At 35.3% G+C, this 24,135-nt stretch overlaps 1 protein-coding gene across 6 annotated transcripts in view; it reads right to left on the bottom strand.

The window, feature by feature from the left end:
- The window catches only part of LOC138306026 (ADP-ribosylation factor GTPase-activating protein 2-like), a 35,320-nt gene that overhangs the window by 10,817 nt on the left and 368 nt on the right, over positions 1–24,135 (bottom strand). The window contains exons 2-14 of one of the 6 annotated variants that reach the window (XM_069246357.1): positions 23,667–23,858; positions 22,996–23,127; positions 17,717–17,749; positions 15,624–15,801; positions 14,953–15,074; positions 13,999–14,144; positions 8,323–8,451; positions 7,899–8,066; positions 7,542–7,685; positions 7,194–7,238; positions 4,693–4,819; positions 4,225–4,434; positions 3,528–3,554 (exon numbers count right to left, since the gene is read on the bottom strand). In XM_069246357.1, coding sequence (XP_069102458.1) covers positions 3,546–3,554; positions 4,225–4,434; positions 4,693–4,819; positions 7,194–7,238; positions 7,542–7,685; positions 7,899–8,066; positions 8,323–8,451; positions 13,999–14,144; positions 14,953–15,074; positions 15,624–15,801; positions 17,717–17,749; positions 22,996–23,127; positions 23,667–23,858 — 1,635 coding nt within the window. In that variant the 3' untranslated portion in view covers positions 3,528–3,545. Of the gene's footprint in view, positions 1–707; positions 726–3,527; positions 3,555–4,224; positions 4,435–4,692; positions 4,820–7,193; positions 7,239–7,541; positions 7,686–7,898; positions 8,067–8,322; positions 8,452–13,998; positions 14,145–14,952; positions 15,075–15,623; positions 15,802–17,716; positions 17,750–22,995; positions 23,128–23,666; positions 23,859–24,135 lie in introns of all 6 variants that reach the window. The other 5 variants (XM_069246365.1, XM_069246346.1, XM_069246383.1 and 2 more) reach the window with 5 other exon arrangements.

The raw sequence follows: 24,135 nt of genomic DNA, 5'->3' as shown, positions 1-24,135 counted from the left end.
TATGTTACCTATATCAAAACAGTTCCTATTATTTCGTTTAAGGAATATATACTATACAGTATACTGTATATGGAACAGTAATGTATGTGTTTCATTTCACTTGTGTTTTTCCATTGTATTCTATATAGATTGTTATCATATGCATGTGATGTATATTTTGATGATTTATGTCAATTTTGTTTGTGTTTATATAATTGAGGGCCATATGGAAGATTAGCTCCATGCTAAATATGCCACCCTCAATAAATAAAGTATTATTATTATTATTATTATTATTATACTAGGAGTGATAAGTTATGACAGACATGATAAAGTCATTACATTATACTAGGAGTGATAAGTTATGACAGACATGATAAAGTCATTACATTATACTAGGAGTGATAAGTTATGACAGACTAGCACAAGTAAAAGTTACTGATTAGTACTACACAGCAAACAAGCTGTAGTATATAGTTACTATCAATATAATGCAATAAAGTCTTGTCCTGTAATCACACGGGACAGTTTGAGGGGACAAGTATGATGTATACTGGTCAGGAATATGGAATAACATCCTTTTAAGGCATAACATTATTATAACAAAGATTTCTATTGCATTTCATTGACAAGAGTTGAGCTATAATCTAGTGTTGTGTGAGGAGACAGTGTGGTTACAGGACAAGGTCAAGCCAAGGTGAAACAACACACAGAGGATATTACTACACCTGGTCTGCAGTCTAGTTCTGAAAGATAAACACAGCATGGTAACTTCTACATATAACGCCAGCCTTAGGTGAAGCAGGGCGTTATATTTACAATGTAGTTCCCATCAGAGCTACAATAGACACACAGCAGAATATCAAACTTGTGAAGGACCTCAAAATAAACATGGCACACCTTAATTCTGTAACACTAAAACTCTGATCTTTCATAAACCCTACACTATATAATTCAGCCAAGCAGGGTACATAATAAGGTGTAATGCTACATTCTTCATACTCCAGTTAATGAAAAGATCTGTGAGATACATAGTTGATTAAATAATTTTTTTCTTCATAGAAAAACCGATATATTTCAAAAACATAACAGAAATAACACTAGAGGTAATATATCAACAACATTTCACCATAATTTTAGCATTATAAAGACCATGATACCATACCATAATTATTATAGCAGCTTACAATGCCCACAAAGCAGGGACCAGCATGCAGGCAGTAAATAAAATTAAAACAGCTACAGTGAAATACTTATTTGTAGCTTTAAAGTCAAAATTGGGATTTAAAAATTGAAAGGTCTTATGAGCTATGCTATGCTTTAGAAGATCAAAGTGCCAAGGCCACTCATAGATGCTGTGATTGAAGGATCCAAACCAAATAATAAAGAAATTGGTTTTTCATTTAAATATTGAATTTAGTATACTTTAAAGTGAATAGTCGGGCAAAGAAAACCAGTCTAAATGCGTTCATTGGCCTTCCAAAAGTTCTCACATATTAATACGACGGTCAAGTTCTGCTTTCTTTCCCAGTTCTGACCATTAAAGTAAAGAAAAGTTGAAAGCATTGAAAGCGAGGCTGTGTGGAAATGTAACCACGGACATAGTGAGCCGGGAGGACGTTTTAGAATTCCCAAACTTTAAATCAATTTCTTCGTACGCAGACAGATTTTGACGAGAGATTTTATTTTTCCATTCCATAAGAAATTATACTGGATACATTCACACCATTTTTACCGACTTTAGCCATCCTTGCCCGACTGTTCACTTTAAGTGTGCAGTGTTGAATTTCGGAGTTTAACAAAATATATTTACAGTATACCGTAATTATTTTATGATATTTTAAGTTTTTCAAGATTAATAAGTTGAATAACTCATTTTCCTGAAATAACTGTAATAAATTTTATATCTAAATTATTTCTGAAATAACAATTTCGACACCAATGAAACCGTTCAGAATCTGAGTATCATTTTTTATAATTCTTTTTTTAAATACTAAATTATCAATTTCATCAATGTCTCTTCAAAGACAAAAAATGATAAGTAAACATATCTGTATCTTAATATCCTCTTAACATTGAAGAATACTTTCGGAAAAATATAACATTAGAAATATTACCATTTCCGGACATGTTTTGATTTCCTTTTTAGAAAACTTACATGGGTTGCTTTGACGACTTTTGACTAATAAATCATACTTTTGCCGAATAAAAGGTACATTATTTCATTACGTATATCACTCGGATTTCTTTTAAATTCACAAGATCGCTAGCGGTTAACATCAAGAAAACTTCATGTAATGTACCAGACTTTAGCAAGTCTTCGTAAGCCTAACAGTAACTGGTTGGCGATATATTATCGTGCAGAACATTATACCGTGAGTTGTGCTTTGCTGACTTTTGACTCATGAACCGGACTTTAGCAAGTCTTCGTAAGCCTAACAGTAACTGGTTGGCGATATATTATCGTGCAGAACATTATACCATGAGTTGTGCTTTGCTTACTTTTGACTCATGATGAAACATGGCCATATACTTTTGCCAAGTAAAAGGTACATTATTTGGTTACTTATAACACTCAAATTTCTTTTGAATTCATAAGAACGCTAACATAAAAAAAAATTCATACAATACATCGGACTTTAGCAAGTCTTCATAAGGCTACCGTACATGACACGGTAATATAAGTTTATTTGTCACTTGAAAATGCTCGTACATATATAGATCTATATCATCATTATATTTTGTAAGTTTATGTTGATAAATTTTGTACCTTTCCCCTTTCAATATAAGGCAGTTGTCGATAAACGAAAGACACAACTCCCAGTGACAGACACATACTCAAAACTATTAACTTTTACTGCGCAATAATACAGTGTATCATCGGATATAGTTCGTCAATGCAACCAACACAAAAAACTTTATAAGCGTTATAAGAACTTTGTTTTGTAGTAACCTTCCAAACATTTGATTACAGTAATCGATCAGTAGCATAAATTACGTAAAATTTAAATAAACGTACGCAATCTATAATCCACCGCAAGTCTGTCGCGGAGGAAGACAGCGAAGAAGGCGTTGTTCGTGATTTTCGGGAGACTACTATCTCGGAGTCATACCAATATCATAGAGTCCCAACGGAACACTTAAAACACTCCATCTATGGTGTATATTGGGGTTTTATTTTTCATAACATCAAGTATTAAGTGAAATGAACAAAACAACTTTTAATTTTCATCGCGTAGAGGTTTCATTGTTCTGATGTGCACAGGCTCGCCGAGCGTACCTAAGAATGCTGTTTCACAACATCAAAAATCAACAAGAAAAAATTCTTTTAAAGTATTTAACTAAAGAAGGTCAATGAAAAATTTGAATTGATGTAGATGAGGGGAGATAAGCTTGAAAATATAAACTGTAACAAGTGTGTGACAAGGGTAGAGATAAGGCAAACATATCACGCAGGGAAAGACTCAACAGCACTGAGAAATGGACCCCAAAGCTACTACTACCCATAGACACCCCCGACCACCATCAATGATAGGTAAACGTGTTACCTATGGTTCTAGGAGGCATCATTTTCTCTGTAACGTAGACACCATTTAACACAGTCAATGGAACTATCAACACAATGATTTACAGGACGTCACTTTTACACCACTCTTCCACTATAGCAGTGCAATACATAAACATGCCTTATATTGCAATATGACTTTTATACATCAGTAGTACCATGCTTCTAAAGTTAGTGTGACAGAAGTGCAGACTATGATAACATTTGATTCTGTGAACTTACTGAACACACTCCAAACTTCTCATCAGATGAACTTTAACCCATTAACCTTTCAATGTTCTATTTACAGAACATGTTGACATTTAAAACGTGTGGTTTAAAACTTGTAACTAAGTGAATACATTATTCCAAACTTTCAAATCCTATAATTTGTAATATGGATACCAATGAACTGTGAACAGATGATCAGCACAAAAGTGCTCTCAGACCAAGATATATGTATTCTATGACGACTAACCTAATGAACTTTTGAGAATGTAAAATTGTGATTCCTATGAACTATGTAACCCAGTGTATATTGATTGTGAACCATGACCTCTATACATTTGAAAACATGACACCTTCATTATCATGACAATGCAGGCCTTATGTAGCTGTTTGTATCTATTATAAACTACAATTACAAATAAGAACTGGTGCTGTATCAACCTGTAACCAATGTCCCCTTAGGGCCTATTTACCTGTAGAGAGTTCATCACACCATTGGCTAGTGTAGAGAGTTTACCAGCCACTTTTGTCACTCCCTGCCTCACTCCATCCTTGATGTCCTGTAAGTCGGGTCCAGCGTTGCCATAGTTCTGTGACCGTTTACTTGATGAGTCCCCATAGAAATCTGCACTCGATATACTTGAGCTCCCCTCAAATCTTGACATATTCTGTTTCATAGCAAACTACAAACAAGGACAACAGATAAAATTTCAGATCTTTAGATAGTTGGCAGTCTACATAATCAATTACATAGATAGCTAATTTAATAGATTTTTTTTCTATCTATTTTTAATTTCTGAATCAGTAGTGGTGAACAATGTTGGGTGCCCTGGGCACCAATCAGAACGTAATCAAAATACCAGATCATGGACATTTTAGTTATTTCCTTCATCTTATTGAAGGAACCACAAGATTTAGGATTCTTTACAAAACAAACTTACATCCATTTCCTTGTTACCAAAAAACTGGTCTGACGATATAGATTTGGCACCAGCGAATTTTTTCTGAGCCTCATCCGAGGTACCAGTAGTAGTGTTGTAGTCGTAGGCCTTCCGACTTCGGCTGGGTCTGTAACACAAACTCTGGTAGTCAGACAACAACTCGAGTGACCTATCACACACACCAATACTTAATGGTCATGTGTGATCAAAGTCAGGGCCGACATATATCTAGTTCATTTACAATTTAGTATTACAGTATATCCAAAGACTTAAATATCATTTATATTTTCATTTCTAATTTCAGAAGTATAATCAAATATGAATTTTGTCTGACCAATACATGGCTACAAGTTTTTAGAATTCAGACACATACAAAACTCTCTAGGCTAAGTGAGGTTTTAATATCTAATCTTACAAAGGAATGAAACCAAAAGATTTCGGTTATATATGTAACATGACTAGCCGATTCAAAACTAGAGATAGCATTTGAAACATTATCTACTGGTTATGATCTGATGCTTATATTTTTTCCATGTTTATCAAACATTTTAAGTGGTATTTATCAGTAAAATCATATTTAAGATGGGTTCCCACAAATTTGTGCTCAATTTTTTTGGTTGTATTTTTCTAGGGTTGTATAACTAAGTTGTGAGCTTTGCCTTAATACCAAACCGATCAAGGAACTTGAAGTATAACTTTCTTAGAATTATTTCAAATCCATAATTAATACTGTTAATTAGTAGATAATTATTTATACTAGCAGTTATTTGTGGTATCAACTCAAACCTCGTACGTTATACAACTGAGAGAAAATACAGAAAAAAATAATGTTTGCTGAGAATCAAAATAAAGCAAAAATACACGGGAAGCCATCTTTATCAACTTTACAGGTGTAAAGTGTGAAAGTGAGGCCATTATCCCAATCACCTCCTATGGCAGGGTTGTAAAACTCACAAAGACAAAATCAGATTGCAAAGTATTTAAGCACTACAAGAAACAAGAGACCCATGGGTCTTAACAGTCACCTGAGTTCGTATAGGATGAAACAAAGACATATAAACACTAATATGCTGGCCCTTGAAGTTTTTTGGTCAGTGATCTTATAAATTTAACCTTTTAATCTATGAAGAGTATTTGCTTCCATCAAACCTGTGAACTCAGAAGAGGGGCTGGGGACCATATCATTCACAATTTTGATGGGCCTTGTGCCTTAGAAGGTTTGTGCAAAATTTCATTGACATTGCTTCAGCATTTTTGGAGAAAAAGTCGAAAATATAAATTGTTTACGGACATACGACGCACGTCGATGGACAAAAGGTGATTAGAATAAGTCACTAGAGACTTTGTCTCAGGTGACCTAAAAACTCTCTAACACAGGGATTTTTACGTGAAATTGCTGGATTTCAAAATAAAAATGAAATAAATAACATTACTTGGCACAGTAAAAGCCGAGTCAAACTGAATTTTCTCAAATATGTTCTTTTCGTTTCTGATTTAAAATGTTCAAGTGAACATCTGTAATGTAAGGTAACAGCTCCTCAATTGTCTGGTCATTGTCATCTTTGATATAGCCCAGCTCAGTGAGATATAGGTGATCGAGTAATCAGGCTTATTACTACCTGCTACACAAATGTTCCTCACAACCATAATATTTTGATGATCACTAAATGGAGGTTATCAAGTTAGATATAAAACTCCTGAAAGTTAAATTTTAACAGCTCAATCAGTAATTTTTAACATGTGAGAAAGGAGAAAACAGGAAGGACTTAAAAAGTTATATAAAGTCATCCACCATAACAAGTTTATAAACGTCTACATTTATAGCAGTGTACAAGAAAGTCCAATACTTTTTCTAAAAAAGAACCAACCAACATGGAGTAGTGAATCCTCCAGTTAATCTACTGATGTATTCCTGTAGGAATATCTAACAACAATATACCCCACAGCAGGTCTTTGTGCATTCTACACAAGTTAGAACAACACACACTGCAATGTTTTGACACTTTTACTGTAATTTGAAATTTGGCATATCATGCATATTAATTTGTAATTATCCATTAATCAGGATGTGAGCACTTCCTGTCCTTGAACTAACCGGGAAGTTCTTAAAGGTTTTGATGATGATAATGCTTGTATGTATTAAAATCTTGTGTGAAATCACAATTGACTTGTTTAAAAAAAGACAAACATTTTAAAATCAAATATGTCTAATAAAGACCTAGTGATACCATTATACTACATGTACCAGTATGCATGCCAGAACCAGATAAAGCAAGTGTTTTATTGGCTGTGTCTTACAGGTGTGAACAACCAGGGTCAAAGGTCACAGCAGCAGGACTTTATTTAGGTATAAAACCAATATGTTCTTCAATTATTTCAGACACAAGTTCTTTCTTTAAAAGTTGAAAATGACAAAAACATCATCACAGAAATATATGATAGAGTTAAGGGTTGCAAGCTCTTGACCTTTGACCCTGACCTTTGACATGGATGACATTTACCCCTCCTCTACATCACCCTGTATCTCATCCTCCTCCTTCTCTCCGCTTTGTAAAAGAATTTACACATGACAATCATAACAGAGCAGACTTTATTTTATTTGTTGAATTATTCTTATACAAAAGACAAAAAAAAAACCAAAAAAACTCAAATCTCCTTTTGTTTGGTTTAAACAGAAAGTAGACATTATGATGTACAAATTAGTGACTATGAAAAAAAAGTGAAGATCTCATGGATGTTGAATTAAAATTAAACAGATGCTATATGATGGAAGAAAGTTAACACAAAGATGCTATACGAGAGACAGATCTGTAATGATATACAGGCACATTACAGGGACATTGCCCTACCTGTCATCATCCCGTGAGGAGGACAAGGATTCAGAAAAACTTTGTTGTTTAGATTCAAATCGATCTATATCCCAGCTACCAGACTTGTTACTACTGCCCCAGCTGCTGAAAGAATCCTTCTCCTCACCGAATGGACTGTCATATCTGTAAAATATTTAAACTCAATATAACCTTCTCACCAAACAAACTGTCATATTTGTAATCAGCCAGCATCAATACAAACTTTTATTCATCAACTCTTAAGTCAGTAACATAACTTACACCAACCAAGAACATTTCCTTCTATTTCATTAGGTTGATCACATAAAATCAAATAGATTTAATGAATGAAACATGTTCTCTCAGATTTAGTCTTACTTTGAAGCTGATGATGAAAATCCCATAGAATCAAGCTCGTCATCAAAGAAATTTTTGGATCGGGCTGATTTTCTTTCATAGCGGTCAGCACCGTTTGAATTGTTTGTCTTATTTGGCTGAGACTGTTCAAAAGTCTGCATATCTGATATGGCTGAATGACTGAATTCTCTGAAAAATAGGAAACAAGAAGTTCACGAGTCTGTGGAAATAAAGGCAGAAGGGTGAATTAAAACACAGATACACATCAGAGTATACCTACAGGGACAAATTAATCATTTATATCTGAATCTAAATTTTTTTTGTAAATGTCAGCTTGCTATATCTCACCAATCAATTATTGGAACTGAAAAAAAAAGATACTGATTCCTGTTGAACAAAACATTGTTCTTTATATTAGCATGAAAACTAAGCCACAAGTCCTTACTTGTTTCCTACGAAGCCCATGCCTAGTCGTTCATACTGTGCAGCTTTCTTAGGGTCTGTTGCCTTTAATTTATCCTCTTCTTTCTTCCTTTGTAGACTCATATCTTTGTAGGCTAATCTCATTGAAGCCCTGCATCACAAAACAATTGTAAGTCTACCCTGTGTACTGATTAAAGTATGGGGTAAGTCTACCCTGTGTACTGATTAAAGTATGGGGTAAGTCTACCCTGTGTACTGATTAAAGTATGGGGTAATTCTACCCTGTGTACTAATTAAAGTATGGGGTAAGTCTACCCTGTGTGCTAATTAAAGTATGGGGTAAGTCTACCCTGTGTACTAATTAAAGTATGGGGTAAGTCTACCCTGTGTACTAATTAAAGTATGGGGTAAGTCTACCCTGTGTACTAATTAAAGTATGGGGTAAGTCTACCCTGTGTACTAATTAAAGTATGGGGTAAGTCTACCCTGTGTACTAATTAAAGTATGGGGTAAGTCTACCCTGTGTACTAATTAAAGTATGGGGTAAGTCTACCCTGTGTACTAATTAAAGTATGGGGTAAGTCTACCCTGTGTACTAATTAAAGTATGGGGTAAGTCTACCCTGTGTACTAATTAAAGTATGGGGTAAGTCTACCCTGTGTACTAATTAAAGTATGGGGTAAGTCTACCCTGTGTACTAATTAAAGTATGGGGTAAGTCTACCCTGTGTACTAATTAAAGTATGGGGTAAGTCTACCCTGTGTACTAATTAAAGTATGGGGTAAGTCTACCCTGTGTACTAATTAAAGTATGGGGTAAGTCTACCCTGTGTGCTAATTAAAGTATGGGGAAAGTCTACCCTGTGTACTAATTAAAGTATGCTACCCTGTGTACTAATTAAAGTATGGGGCAAGTCTACCCTGTGTGCTAATTAAAGTATGGGGAAAGTCTACCCTGTGTACTAATTAAAGTATGCTACCCTGTGTACTAATTAAAGTATGGGGTAAGTCTACCCTGTGTACTAATTAAAGTATGGGGTAAGTCTACCCTGTGTACTAATTAAAGTATGGGGTAAGTCTACCCTGTGTACTAATTAAAGTATGGGGTAAGTCTACCCTGTGTACTAATTAAAGTATGGGGTAAGTCTACCCTGTGTACTAATTAAAGTATGGGGTAAGTCTACCCTGTATGCTAATTAAAGTATGGGGTAAGTCTACCATGTGTACTAATTAAAGTATGGGGTAAGTCTACCCTGTGTACTAATTAAAGTATGGGGTAAGTCTACCCTGTGTACTAATTAAAGTATGGGGTAAGTCTACCCTGTGTACTAATTAAAGTATGGGGTAAGTCTACCCTGTGTACTAAATAAAGTATGGGGTAAGTCTACCCTGTGTACTAATTAAAGTATGGGGTAAGTCTACCCTGTGTACTGATTAAAGTATGGGGTAAGTCTACCCTGTGTACTAATTAAAGTATGAGGTAAGTCTATCCTGTGTACTGATTAAAATATGGGGTAAGTCTACCCTGTGTACTAATTAAAGTATGGGGTAAGTCTACCCTGTGTACTAATTAAAGTATGAGATAAGTCTACCCAGTGTACTAATTAAAGTATGGGGTAAGTCTACCCTGTGTACTAATTAAAGTATGGGGTAAGTCTACCCTGTGTACTAATTAAAGTATGGGGTAAGTCTACCCTGTGTACTAATTAAAGTATGAGATAAGTCTACCCTGTGTACTAATTAAAGTATGGGGTAAGTCTACCCTGTGTACTAATTAAAGTATGGGGTAAGTCTACCCTGTGTACTAATTAAAGTATGGGGTAAGTCTATCCTGTGTACTGATTAAAATATGGGGTAAGTCTACCCTGTGTACTAATTAAAGTATGGGGTAAGTCTACCCTGTGTGCTAATTAAAGTATGGTAAGTCTATGTGTACTAATTAAAGTATGGGTAAGTCTACCCTGTGTACTAATTAAAGTATGGGGTAAGTCTACCCTGTGTACTAATTAAAGTATGGGGTAAGTCTACCCTGTGTACTAATTAAAGTATGGGGTAAGTTACCCTGTGTACTAATTAAAGTATGGGGTAAGTCTACCCTGTGTACTAATTAAAGTATGGGGTAAGTCTACCCTGTGTACTAATTAAAGTATGGGGTAAGTCTACCCTGTGTACTAATTAAAGTATGGGGTAAGTCTACCCTGTGTACTAATTAAAGTATGGGGTAAGTCTACCCTGTGTACTAATTAAAGTATGGGGTAAGTCTACCCTGTGTGCTAATTAAAGTATGAGATAAGTCTACCCTGTGTACTAATTAAAGTATGGGGTAAGTCTACCCTGTGTACTAATTAAAGTATGAGATAAGTCTACCCAGTGTGTACTAATTAAAGTATGGGGTAAGTCTACCCAGTGTACTAATTAAAGTATGGGGTAAGTCTACCCTGTGTACTAATTAAAGTATGGGGTAAGTCTACCCTGTGTACTGATTAAAGTATGGGGTAAGTCTACCCTGTGTACTTATTAAAGTATGGGGTAAGTCTACCCTGTGTACTAATTAAAGTATGGGGTAAGTCTATCCTGTGTACTGATTAAAGTATGAGATAAGTCTACCCAGTGTACTAATTAAAGTATGAGATAAGTCTACCCAGTGTACTAATTAAAGTATGGGGTAAGTCTACCCAGTGTACTAATTAAAGTATGGGGTAAGTCTACCCTGTGTACTAATTAAAGTATGGGGTAAGTCTACCCTGTGTACTAATTAAAGTATGGGGTAAGTCTACCCTGTGTACTAATTAAAGTATGAGATAAGTCTACCCAGTGTACTAATTAAAGTATGGGGTAAGTCTACCCAGTGTACTAATTAAAGTATGGGGTAAGTCTACCCTGTGTACTAATTAAAGTATGGGGTAAGTCTACCCTGTGTACTAATTAAAGTATGGGGTAAGTCTACCCTGTGTACTTATTAAAGTATGGGGTAAGTCTACCCTGTGTACTAATTAAAGTATGGGGTAAGTCTACCCTGTGTACTAATTAAAGTATGGGGTAAGTCTACCCTGTGTACTAATTAAAGTATGGGGTAAGTCTACCCAGTGTACTAATTAAAGTATGGGGTAAGTCTACCCTGTGTACTAATTAAAGTATGGGGTAAGTCTACCCTGTGTACTAATTAAAGTATGGGGTAAGTCTACCCTGTGTACTAATTAAAGTATGGGTTAAGTCTACCCTGTGTACTAATTAAAGTATGGGGTAAGTCTACCCTGTGTACTAATTAAAGTATGGGGTAAGTCTACCCTGTGTACTAATTAAAGTATGGGGTAAGTCTACCCTGTGTACTAATTAAAGTATGGGGTAAGTCTACCCTGTGTACTAATTAAAGTATGGGGTAAGTCTACCCTGTGTACTAATTAAAGTATGGGGTAAGTCTACCCTGTGTACTAATTAAAGTATGGGGTAAGTCTACCCTGTGTACTAATTAAAGTATGGGGTAAGTCTACCCTGTGTACTGATTAAAGTATGGGGTAAGTCTACCCTGTGTACAGTATACTAATTAAAGTATGGGAAGTCTACCCTGTGTGCTAATTAAAGTATGAGGTAAGTCTACCCTGTATGTGTACTAATTAAAGTATGGGGTAAGTCTACCCTGTGTACTAATTAAAGTATGGGGTAAGTCTACCCTGTGTACTAATTAAAGTATGAGATAAGTCTACCCTGTGTACTAATTAAAGTATGGGGTAAGTCTACCCTGTGTACTAATTAAAGTATGGGGTAAGTCTACCCTGTGTACTAATTAAAGTATGGGGTCTACCTGTAATAAGTCTACCCTGTGTACTAATTAAAGTATGGGGTAAGTCTACCCTGTGTGCTAATTAAAGTATGGGGTAAGTCTACCCTGTGTGCTAATTAAAGTATGGGGTAAGTCTACCCTGTGTACTAATTAAAGTATGGGGTAAGTCTACCCTGTGTACTAATTAAAGTATGAGATAAGTCTACCCGTGGTACTAATTAAAGTATGGGGTAAGTCTACCCTGTGTACTAATTAAAGTATGGGGTAAGTCTACCCTGTGTACTAATTAAAGTATGGGGTAAGTCTACCCTGTGTACTAATTAAAGTATGGGGTAAGTCTACCCTGTGTGCTAATTAAAGTATGGGGAAAGTCTACCCTGTGTACTAATTAAAGTATGGGGTAAGTCTACCCTGTGTACTAATTAAAGTATGGGGTAAGTCTACCCTGTGTGCTAATTAAAGTATGGGGAAAGTCTACCCTGTGTACTAATTAAAGTATGCTACCCTGTGTACTAATTAAAGTATGGGGTAAGTCTACCCTGTGTACTAATTAAAGTATGGGGTAAGTCTACCCTATGTACTAATTAAAGTATGGGGTAAGTCTACCCTGTGTACTAATTAAAGTATGGGGTAAGTCTACCCTGTGTACTAATTAAAGTATGGGGTAAGTCTACCCTGTGTACTAATTAAAGTATGGGGTAAGTCTACCCTGTGTACTAATTAAAGTATGGGGTAAGTCTACCTCCTGTGTACTAATTAAAGTATGGGGTAAGTCTCTCCTGTGTGCTAATTAAAGTATGCTACCCTGTGTACTAATTAAAGTATGGGGTAAGTCTACCCTGTGTACTAATTAAAGTATGGGGTAAGTCTACCCTGTGTACTAATTAAAGTATGGGGTAAGTCTACCCTGTGTGCTAATTAAAGTATGGGGTAAGTCTACCCTGTGTACTAATTAAAGTATGATGTAAGTCTACCCTGTGTACTAATTAAAGTATGGGGTAAGTCTACCCTGTGTGCTAACTAAAGTATGGGGTAAGTCTACCCTGTGTACTAATTAAAGTATGGGGTAAGTCTACCCTGTGTACTCATTAAAGTAAGGGGTAAGCCTACCCTGTGTACTTATTAGAGTAACTTATGTTTAATAATATTCATTCTCTGTGATCAGAGAACATCATTGCCCATCATTCACAGGGAGTTATCCCCCCTTCTGCTAGTACAACAATGACGGATAAAGCATTAAAAGCAAATTTTACTCATCATCAAGTAATTGTTTTTGGTATAATAAACAATTATGTCCCTGGTCAGAGGTTTTTTTCAACATGATTTTGGGCCGAATTCGGCCCCATTCCCCATGGCAAAACCTCAAAATTTTCCCCAAATCAAGCCTTAAATTTCCCAAAATCAAAATTTCTTGAAAACTATCCAAAAATATTGCATGATTTTGGTTGGTTAAGACTTTAAATATTTGTGAATTGGCTCCAGAAAAGTACATAAAGTACACTGGAAAGAAAAAATCTTATTTGTTATGCTTTAATTCATATTTCATAATTTTCCCCAAATCCTGGTTTTGTTGCACTTTTTCCCTCAAATTCAAAGCCACAGGCCCAATTCCCAAACCAGTGAGAAAAAGCCCTGCTGGTGGCAGTGACATGTGAATGCATATTTACCCTCAGATGTAACATTTTCCTCAAGCAAGCTCTCAGGTAGTATTAGTTACAGGTAAATAAACCTTCCTATCACATTGCAACATTCTCCAGGCATATCAGATGATCATCATTGGGAAATATCACAATATTTCTATGCACTCTTTAATTACAAATGCCTTACATCTTTTTCTTCCTGTATCTTTCATATAAGCCTTGAAAATCACTGTGAAATCCACTAATATCATCTTACCACTCATCTACAAACCACTTACATCTGTTTTTCCTGCTCCTCTTTTGTACGAGCCTCTGCCATCGCCTGGTTGGCTGCTAGTGTTTCTCTCTCCTGGTCCAGCTGCTGAGCCCGACTCTCTATCTCGTTGAAGTTGGCCTTCACTCTCTGGGCTCCCATGCCTTTCTTCTGTAAATAGACAGACAGTCTTTGTCGTAAGTTAATCTAACATCTCACTATAGCACCAAAACACACAGTTACAATGAACTAAAGTTGAAAATTATCTTAAATATCATTGCCTTTGGTCGGACCAAGCTCATTTATAAAAAAATATGATTGTCCTTCCCTGATGATGTTTCACACCAAATATCGATGAAATCCATCCAATGGTGAAAGAGGAGTAGGATTTTAAAGCTTAAATTAAGAAAATTTGCCCTTTTGGGGCCCCACCCCTCAGCCCCTAGGGGTCGGACCAAGCTCATTTATATAAAATATGATTGTCCTTCCCCGATGATGTTTCACACCAAATATGGATGAAATCCATTCAAGAACGAAGGAGGAGTAGGATTTTAAAGCTAAAATTAAGAAAATTTGCACTTTTGGAGGCTCCACCCCTCAGCCCCTAGGGGTTGGACCAGGCTCATTTATATAAAATATGATTGTCCTTCCCCAATGATGTTTCACACCAAATATGGATGTAATCCGCTCAAGGGTTAAGGAGGAGTAGGCTTTTGTATAAATAGTCTTACGCACAACGCACGGCGCACGGCCGACTGCGCACGGCGCACGACGACGGACAAAACACGATGACAATAGGTCATCCTGACCTTCGGTCAGATGACCTAAAAAGAGGCATCTATTTCAATAACCAGAATACTACAGATATTGTAATTGAACCTAACCTAAAATTATAAATGAAGTATAAAATTGTCTATACTTCAAACATCATGAAAAATAACCCAATTAATCTGAAGACAGGAAAGCCATATACACATACCCCTTTGCGAGCCCCTGCAGGCTTCTTTGCACCTATAATAGATTTCCTTGGCTCTGCCTGAGCTGCTGCCTGTGTAGGGGACATGCTCAAAGCAGCTTCCACACTGGGGCCTTCTGAAGGGTCTGAAAAAAAAATCAGGTAGACCACAATTCAGAATGTGTAATGTATTTTACATTAAATTTTGTAAAACTTAAAGTACAAGTACAGTCTATCCCTTTATGTTTCTTATTTCTGATACATAAATATAATTATAATGGACACCATGGCCTTTTATTGTAACCATGTAGAAATTATCATTATTTAAGGGAATAAAATTTATGAAATAAAATAAATTGTGCAATACATTCAACTAGATGGTCTGTCTCAATGTATACTTATATCCTTGTCTTTCAATGTATACCTATAATTAGTATCCTTGTTTCTCAATGTATACCTATATCCTTGTTTCTCATTGTATACCTATAGCTATTTCCTTGTTTCTCATTGTATACCTATATCCTTGTTTCTCATTGTATACCTATATCCTTTCCTCAATTTATACCTATATCCTTTTCTCAATGTATATACCTATAAATCCTTTTTTCAATGTATATACCTATATCCTTGTTTCTCATTGTATACCTATATCCTTGTTTCTCAACGTATACCTATATCCTTTTTTCAATGTATACCTATATCCTTGTTTAAGTTGCCATTCTTAATGGGCTGGGGAGCTGTTGTGGCAAAGAGTTTGGCATTGTCACTGATCGGTGAAGGCGCAAATGATGGATCGGGGGAATCTGTGTGTTCATCAAAAAAGTCCACTTCCTTACTGACAGGAGAAGTTGGGTCATGACTGTCAATGTGCAGCTGAAACAGATAATAATAACAATTAACAAAATTATCAATGATCTTAAAAGGCAGGAATATGATATCCAAACCATTCAAATCATTGAACAGGAAAGACAATGTTTGTGATAAGACATTAAAAGAGATAACATTAAGGCAGGTGAATGGACAACTAAAAGGAGGTCATTAACAAGTATCAAAGAAGACAATTCAATCTGAAACACTATCAAGGCAGAATATTCTAGTGAAAATGTCAAGGTAGACAACCTATTGGATCAAAGTAAACAACTGATGGGACATTGTTTCAGAGTCAAAACATGACAAATAAAGGAATGTAATTTTCTGGGGGTAATAAGAGCGAGAGTGATAAAATAATTACACATACACATATATATATGGAATAAATTAAATAAACATATAATAATGCTAGTCCTGAAAAACATGTATTGGGTAAATTCTGAACAGGGAACAACAAATCATGTACTGGGTACAGTTCTGAATTCAGAACAAACAACAACTAATCTTATTGTAACTGAATTCTGAATATTCTACAGGTATACAATTAGATCAACTATTTGTGTTGTAATGAAGATATGACATAACTTAGATCAGATTAAACATTTATTAGTAAAATTTTTTAAGATTATTAAGTTAAGATTAGGTGATTGCATGCCAAACAGGATAAATAAGCATACAACCATTGCAAATTCTAAACCAAATGGTACCAAGCTTGATATATACCTAACCCCTCTATTTGTATATAAATAATCATATCTGAAACAGTACAATGGTATCTATATCTATCTAGATTATCTGCAATATCGACAATAACACACTGAAGATTAATACGCATTAGCATCTTGTTCTTGAGTATATTAAATTAAAAGCTTTCTAAAAGCTTTTAAGAAACAACAAATATTCTATTTTTATCTCAATTTTGTTTTAAACATGTTTAAAATCTTTTCATTTGGTATTTCAATATTTCTAATATTAAAAATGGTATTTCAATATTTCTAATATTAAATACTAACAAGTACTTAGCATTTTCACTTGTACAACAATTATAATGAGTGACAGAAAAAGAAACTACTAAACCACAACAATGATACAGTTGTGTTATGTGGAGACAGTAACAGTTTACTTTCAACACCCAAAATTAAACTGTGATAATTGCCCTATCAATCCATTTGGTATCTTGACAAATCAAATAGCATGGTTGTGTAATGTTTATATATTTACTAATTTAGCCCTTTAATGATATGCTGCGACTATATAAATTTAGATGATTAGATTCTTGCATGGAGTCGGACAGATACATTTATATGTCATTTAAATCAATTGCTTTTGTGCATTTTATATGCCACTTAATAATAATTCTAATGCAGGGCATAGTTCAGATTTAAATGCAATTTTATAATTTCAGTTTATAGAAACAAACAAATACACATATAGCTATTAATTAAAAATCAAGACATCAAAATACTTAGCGAAAATATCAAAGAAGAGAGAAGCTCAATAAAATCAGAAGCACAACAGGATCTATACACCAGACAAGTCTGCAATTCTTTCTAGAGATATTCTATTCCTATTTATCTTTTATGAAATCCTTGAATTTTCATTTTACTTTAATAGGTTACAAATTTAAACTGAATATTATAAGGTTAAACATCTGAGATTAGAATTAGACAGTGACAATAAGATATACAGTCATCTATATTTCTACCTACGTATCCAAGAATTCAGTTTATAATCAAAACAAACATTCTAGTCATTAAAACAACTTCAATGTGTGTATTCAAAATAAAGAAAAAAGTTAATTTCAAAACACATGTCAGAGATAAACACTAAAAATTCACTATCATTAGGTAAATAATTGTTTGAGCAGAAAATGTTAACAAAGTGCAAACAAGTCTGGGCCTGTATTATGACCTCTGACCTTGTTTCCATGGTTACTGGTGTCAATGATCAGCTGTACAGATAAAACAAAGTCACAAACATTAGAAAACCTGTACCCTCTGTTCTCTTATTTGTCATTTTTTTCATAAAATTTCTTAGTAGTGAATTCATGTGGGGGAGAAAAATACTCTATCTTAGGAATGAACATACTAAAATCTTAGTATTACAAAGTACAAACCAACATGTATAATTGATATTTATTATTCTGACCAAATAGTAAAAGCAGTATTGTTTCAGGAACACTTATATAACATAAAATCATTGAATATACATCAAAATTCTATTGCTACAGCTAGGGTCTGAAGACATACAGTGGACCCGCGATAATCCTGACGTCAATAGTCAGGAAAACTCACAATCCGGACGGAAATATCAGGAAACGGATTTCCGTAACGTTATTTATACTCACTTGTCCGGAAATTTGTATTCGGAATCCGGAACTCCATTTTAAGAACGGAATGTAATTTTCGTTAATAAATTCCCGCAATAATCCGGACAATTTGTTGTCGCCACGTGCCGAGAAAATCCCAGGCCAGCTACAGTCATGTGTAAAATACACACTGCCAAATAACACTAGTTAGTGTGAGTTGTCATAACAACGACTGCCAGGTCATAGCCACGGGCGTTTACCTGAACAACTTTCACACAGGTACGTGCAGTCATGTAACGGTTCATTGGTTTTCTATAGGAGATCAAACTTCAGTGTTGTAATTGAGATACGTAATATATATTTTTAGCCATATGCTTTTAAACATGAAGTTTGAGCTTGGGTACGGGTACGTATGCTGTAGATACCTTACTTGTTTCGCATACAGAATATATCGCTATGAGTATCAGATACAATAAAGTGAGATAATACTCACAAAATTAATAAGAATTTTAAATGTAAGTGAATCTATTCAAATCCATCGTCTGTGGTATAAGATAAAAAGGCTACAGCACATGCCATTTACACGTGTGTGACATTGTGCACGAAGTTAGACGTGAACCGGGCGCGTGGTTGCAATTGTTACGCACATCTGTAAGTCAGAAAGCAAAGATTTGTGGAAATGGTTATTAAAAACAACCATTATACAAAATAACAATTATATGAGATCATAAAATGTTCACAACTATTTGTTATCATGGTTTTTTTTTATGCCAAGAACGTAGATGATATTGATCCTTGCTTAGGCAATTTGCCGTACGACACATCAAGAGTGGGATACGTAGTTATATGCATACATAGTACACAATTAACGATGGCTTTATGTTTCGTATTTTGAAAAAGAAATATGTTTATTTATTATTATTCTTAACGTAATGAAAAAGAATACCTATAAAACATAACAAACAAAGTATTAATTATAATACACGTATGTTACATAAAAGCCTATCATCGATTACAAGGTCAAGGGGAGTAACTCGTACGTGACAATTTAATTAACTAAGAACACGAAATTCGGCAGTCCGGAAAACTCGTAATCCGGACGGTTTAGGCTGGGAACCAAGGTGTCCGGATTATCGAGGGTCCACTGTACTTTAGTTAGGCATAGGAAAAAAAAAGTTGTGTTTTCGCTTTTCCGACCGACCCTATTTTTAACCCACCGACCTTAATCTTTTTTTTGGGGAGGGAGGGGTCATCCAGAAAATTCTGTCTTCCATTATTATTGTTTCACACTCACTTCTTGTAAATGCTTGTATTATAGCCTAAAGCATAAAAATATTCAAAAATTGAAATCTCAAATCATTTAAAACCAAAATGTTCCAACCAATGTAAGGTGTTTGGTTTACGTTAACTGACACATATACAAGAGGCCCAGAGGGCCTGTATCGCTCACCTGGTTTTTTGTTAGTAATTATCACAAGACTTTGACAATTAGAAAAAAAAGCAAAATTGACTCCCAAAGTTTAATTTTGAATCACAACCATACAATGATGCTCTTGATACCATACAAATATGCTATCAAATACATAGGTTCAGAGACAAAGTAATTTATATGAAAGTAGTAGCCTAATTGACCTTTTTGACCTCGCATCTATTGTCGTCTAAAGCCCCGGGGGTCAGCCCTATCATTTGTACAATTTCAAATCCCAACCCTATAAGGATGCTACCATTGCATTATAAGTGCTCTTCCATTCTTAGTTGCAGAGAAGAAGTCGTTTGTATGGAAATAGCTAAATTAACCCCTTTTGACCCCACCCTTCAGGCCCCCGGGGGTCAGCCCAATCATTTGCAAAATTTTGAATCCAAACCCTATAAGGATGTAACCATTGCATTATGAGCGTACTCCCATGTTAATTTGCAGAGAAAAAGTCATTTATATGGAAATTGACCACTTTTGACACCGCCCCTCAGGCCCCCGGGGGTCAGCCCTATCATTTGCACAATTTTGAATCCCCACACTATAAGGATGCTACCATTGTATTATGGGTGCTATACCATGCTTAGTTTCAGAGAAGAAGTCTTTTATATGGAAATAGCCAAATTGGCCCTTTTGACCCCGCCCCTCGTCAGCCCCATCATTTGTACAATTTTGAATCCCCACCCTATAACGATACTACCATTGCATTATGAGTGCTATCTCTTACTTAGTTTCAGAGAAGAAGTCGTTTTTATGGAAATAGCCAAATTGGCCTCATTTGACCCCGCCCCTCAGGCCCCCGGGGGGTCAGCCCCATCATTTGTACAATTTTGAATCCCCACCCTATATCGATACTACCATTGCATTATGAGTGCTATCTCTTGCTTAATTTCAGAGAAGAAGTCGTTTTTATGGAAATAGCCAAATTGACCCCATTGACCCCGCCCCTCAGGCCCCCCGGGGGGGCAGCCCCATCATTTGTACAATTTTGAATCCCCCACCTATAAGGATGCTACCATTGCATTATGGGTGCTATCTCATGCTTGGTTTCAGAGAAGAAGTCGTTTATATGGAAATAGCCAAATTGACCCCTTTTGGCCCCGCCCCTCAGGCCCCGGGGGATCAGCCCCATCATTTGTACAATTTTCAGTTAGTAGCCCATAAGGATGCTACCAGTCAAATTTTGTTGAAATCCGACCAGCGGTTATGGAGAAGAAGTCGATTGTTGACGGACGACGGACGACGGACGCTGCGGTATCCCATAAGCTCACCTCGGTCCTTCGGACCAGGTGAGCTAATAAAGCTAGGCAACGATCGTGACCCAATGCAATAGCTAAACAGTATTGTGTCTGCAAATATTTACATATCAATTTTGAACCTAAATAACAAACATATTTAGGTACATTTTCTCCGAAAAAAATGAGCTTACGATCGTGATTAATAGGGCTGCCGCGGTTCACCGGTATATTGGGGTATTGCAATGCACCACCAAAAAATATTGTACCGCGATACAGTTTACCTGTACCGGTTTTTTTACGATATATTTTCTTAGTATCATAATTTCATTAATTTGATATATTTAAAACGTCCTGTCATTAAAACCAAACCAGCAAGTTGTATTTGTTTTCCTTTCCGATAATATGAAGCCATGTGGGTATCCCTTTCGTTTTCATTCGATTCAGATGTCGGTCAAATGTTTGTAACTAACGTGTATAATGTTCAAATAATTCAAACATTTGCATGACGTTGAATATAAACAATATGACATTAGGCTAGTTTCTGAAATATTATCAAGCTGATTTGCTCCATCAATCAACAATACCGGAATATATAATTCTCTAAACACATTTAAGGCCCGGTGAATACATGGCTGCAGGGATTTTGCCAGCTATTTCAGGCTTCATCGTCCGCCGCCATTTTCGAATTCCTACACGTGTCAAAACAACACTGCAAGCCGATCAGCCCTTTGAAGTTTAATCACGATCGTAAGCTTATTTTGCCAGGACAATTGTACTTAATTTTTTTCATTATTTAGGTTCAAAAGTGTAAACTATCATGTTTAGTTATTGCATTATTAGGTTACGATCGTCTGTAGCCTAGCATTTTCACAAACAGACTCGTATTTTTTAAAACAAGAAACTCACATTTGAACATTTCTGTTACTCAACAACACGGTTCAAATCGATGTAAAACTACATAACATAGCACTGTATGTTTGTATAATGTAAAGGGTGTTTTTATTATGGAATATATACAAAATAGACACCACATATGTTAAGGTCAAAATATTGCAATATATATCGCAATACAGTTGTTGTGTATCACAATATATCGTGGTACGCTTCTGCCGTATCGTGGCAGCCCTAGTGATTAAACTTCAAAGGACAAATTCAAAGTGTTGTTTTGACACATGTGAAAGAATATGAAAATGGCGGCAGGTGATGCATCATTGCATTCACCAGGCCTTGAATGTTTTGAGAATTCTGTTGTATTGTTGATCGATGTGGTGAATTAGCTTGATAATATTTCAGAAGCTAATGCAAATTCGAACAGCAATTAAACAGTGTAGGAAGTATTTTTGACATCCATATTACATACAAAACTTACGGGTAATAATTGCACTACAACTCTATACCACGTTCAACCAGACGCTTGATACGCACTTGTCTGTTGGACGTACTCAACAAGACTACGCTGGTTGAACGAGTCTATCCCATGAATGGCAGTTGTTGTAAGGAAGCATGGTTTCTCCTACCAATTGCGAACTAAGGTATGTTACGTTAACAATTAAATATATTTGAAAGTGTAAATGCCTGAATAAGATGTTTGAGTCAGTGGTGATAATGAAATTATAATCTACAGCAGCTGATGTAAATCGTATCAGTGTCAAATATTTTTACCTATTCATACATAGAATAAAATTACAAGCCATCCAATAGCTTTAATGTGTCACCATGCAGATTTCTAGTGATCGACGAATTTCGCTGTTATTTTTCTGCTAGAAAAATATTTAATCTTGTTTTTACAATTTCTTAGGTTTTTATTTGTAGGTCAGTATAAATTGATACAAATACATGGAGTTCAAATAAAAAGATAAAGAAACATCGGGACCACGTAAGTTTATGCAAATAACCGAAACATTCAAATAATCATTACATGAATTGCTGGAGTCCTCTGTAATATAATTTAATGCTGTGAACTATCTTTTGTCTCTCCATTTTATTACTTTACACCCTCAAGAAATATTTGCTGTTTTTTTTTTTGTTTTTTTTTTAATTCCCTACCTACCGAACCTATTTTTTTTTGAGAAATGAAAGGGAAAACACAACATTTTATTTTCTTGGCCTTGCTTCATTATTGACAATTAATAAGGCAACACAACAGTGTATGTAGTTTATAGATTATAGAGGCATACCTTGGTGCCATGTAATCTGTTTGCATTATTAGCTAGAGACTGAAGCTTTTCTTTGTACATCTTTGCTGCTCTGCTGTGGTACTTTTGCTGAGAATCTGTTGTTGTACATCCATGTTGTCGGAAAAAAGCCATCTGCAGAAAAAATGTTGCAATTATGAAATTTTGTAGTTGTATTTTTAATTTTCAAAATAATTGCAGTAAATACTAACCAACTTTAAACTTAAAGATGTCATGTTTTATTTTCTTTATTGAAATCAATAGAATCTTTTGCACATAATATTTATTTATGCATTTATTTGAGGACATACAATTATAAGATATTTAAGTGTTATATTGTTTGATTGCATTTGAACACAATCATCATCTATGCAAGTGAAATCACAGCGTAGTGAATTATATACAATTCTTAACTCTTTTACAAATTCATGAAGTAACTTGAATCTTACTTTAGTTCAAATTGGTTGATTTCAAAGGGTGATGAATTGGGTTGCTTTCTGAGACCAATATGAAATACAAATTGCTCTCGAGACAAATGGAATGCAACCAATTTTTTTTAGCATGAAGATACATTCCTCAAACAAGTAAGGATTGGCTTAAACAGATGTCACAAATACTTTGATACTGACAGTTTGCAACATCTAGCTGTATTAGAAATTACAATCAAGACTTACAGCATTGGCATTGCCTCCCACTTGCATGGCTCTCAACTGTAGCCATGTCCAGCTGGTGTCCAGTTGAGTGGACCGAATGAAGGTAACATGGACACCCAGTGACCGATGGGTAGCTGAGCAGTCAATACACAGGAACACACCATAGGTCACACTTGCCCATGTAGGGTTGTTGCTACCACAGTCAAAGCATTGCTGGAATAAAATAGTTTTACATAATGAACATATTTTAGGTGGTTATGCTTGGAGTTGTTTTCCATATCAATTTTTTTTCTTCAAATATAGAAATAAAACAATACATTTACAATAAATCAATTATCATTAGAATAAGTTTCATGTCATTTCAACCCTGATAGGGTGTGTTGTGTGTGTGTGTGTGTGTGTGTGTGTGTGCGTGCGTTGGGGGGAGGGTCTGTTACTTCACTTAAGGTTTTAAACCAAAAAGAAAGTTTGAGAAACTATAGACGTTGAC

Source organism: Argopecten irradians, chromosome 1, assembly GCF_041381155.1.
Source record: "Argopecten irradians isolate NY chromosome 1, Ai_NY, whole genome shotgun sequence".
NCBI classification, from domain to species: Eukaryota; Metazoa; Mollusca; class Bivalvia; order Pectinida; family Pectinidae; genus Argopecten; species Argopecten irradians.
Note: the sequence above shows the minus strand (reverse complement) of the source record. Positions and strands in the feature narration are given on the sequence as shown.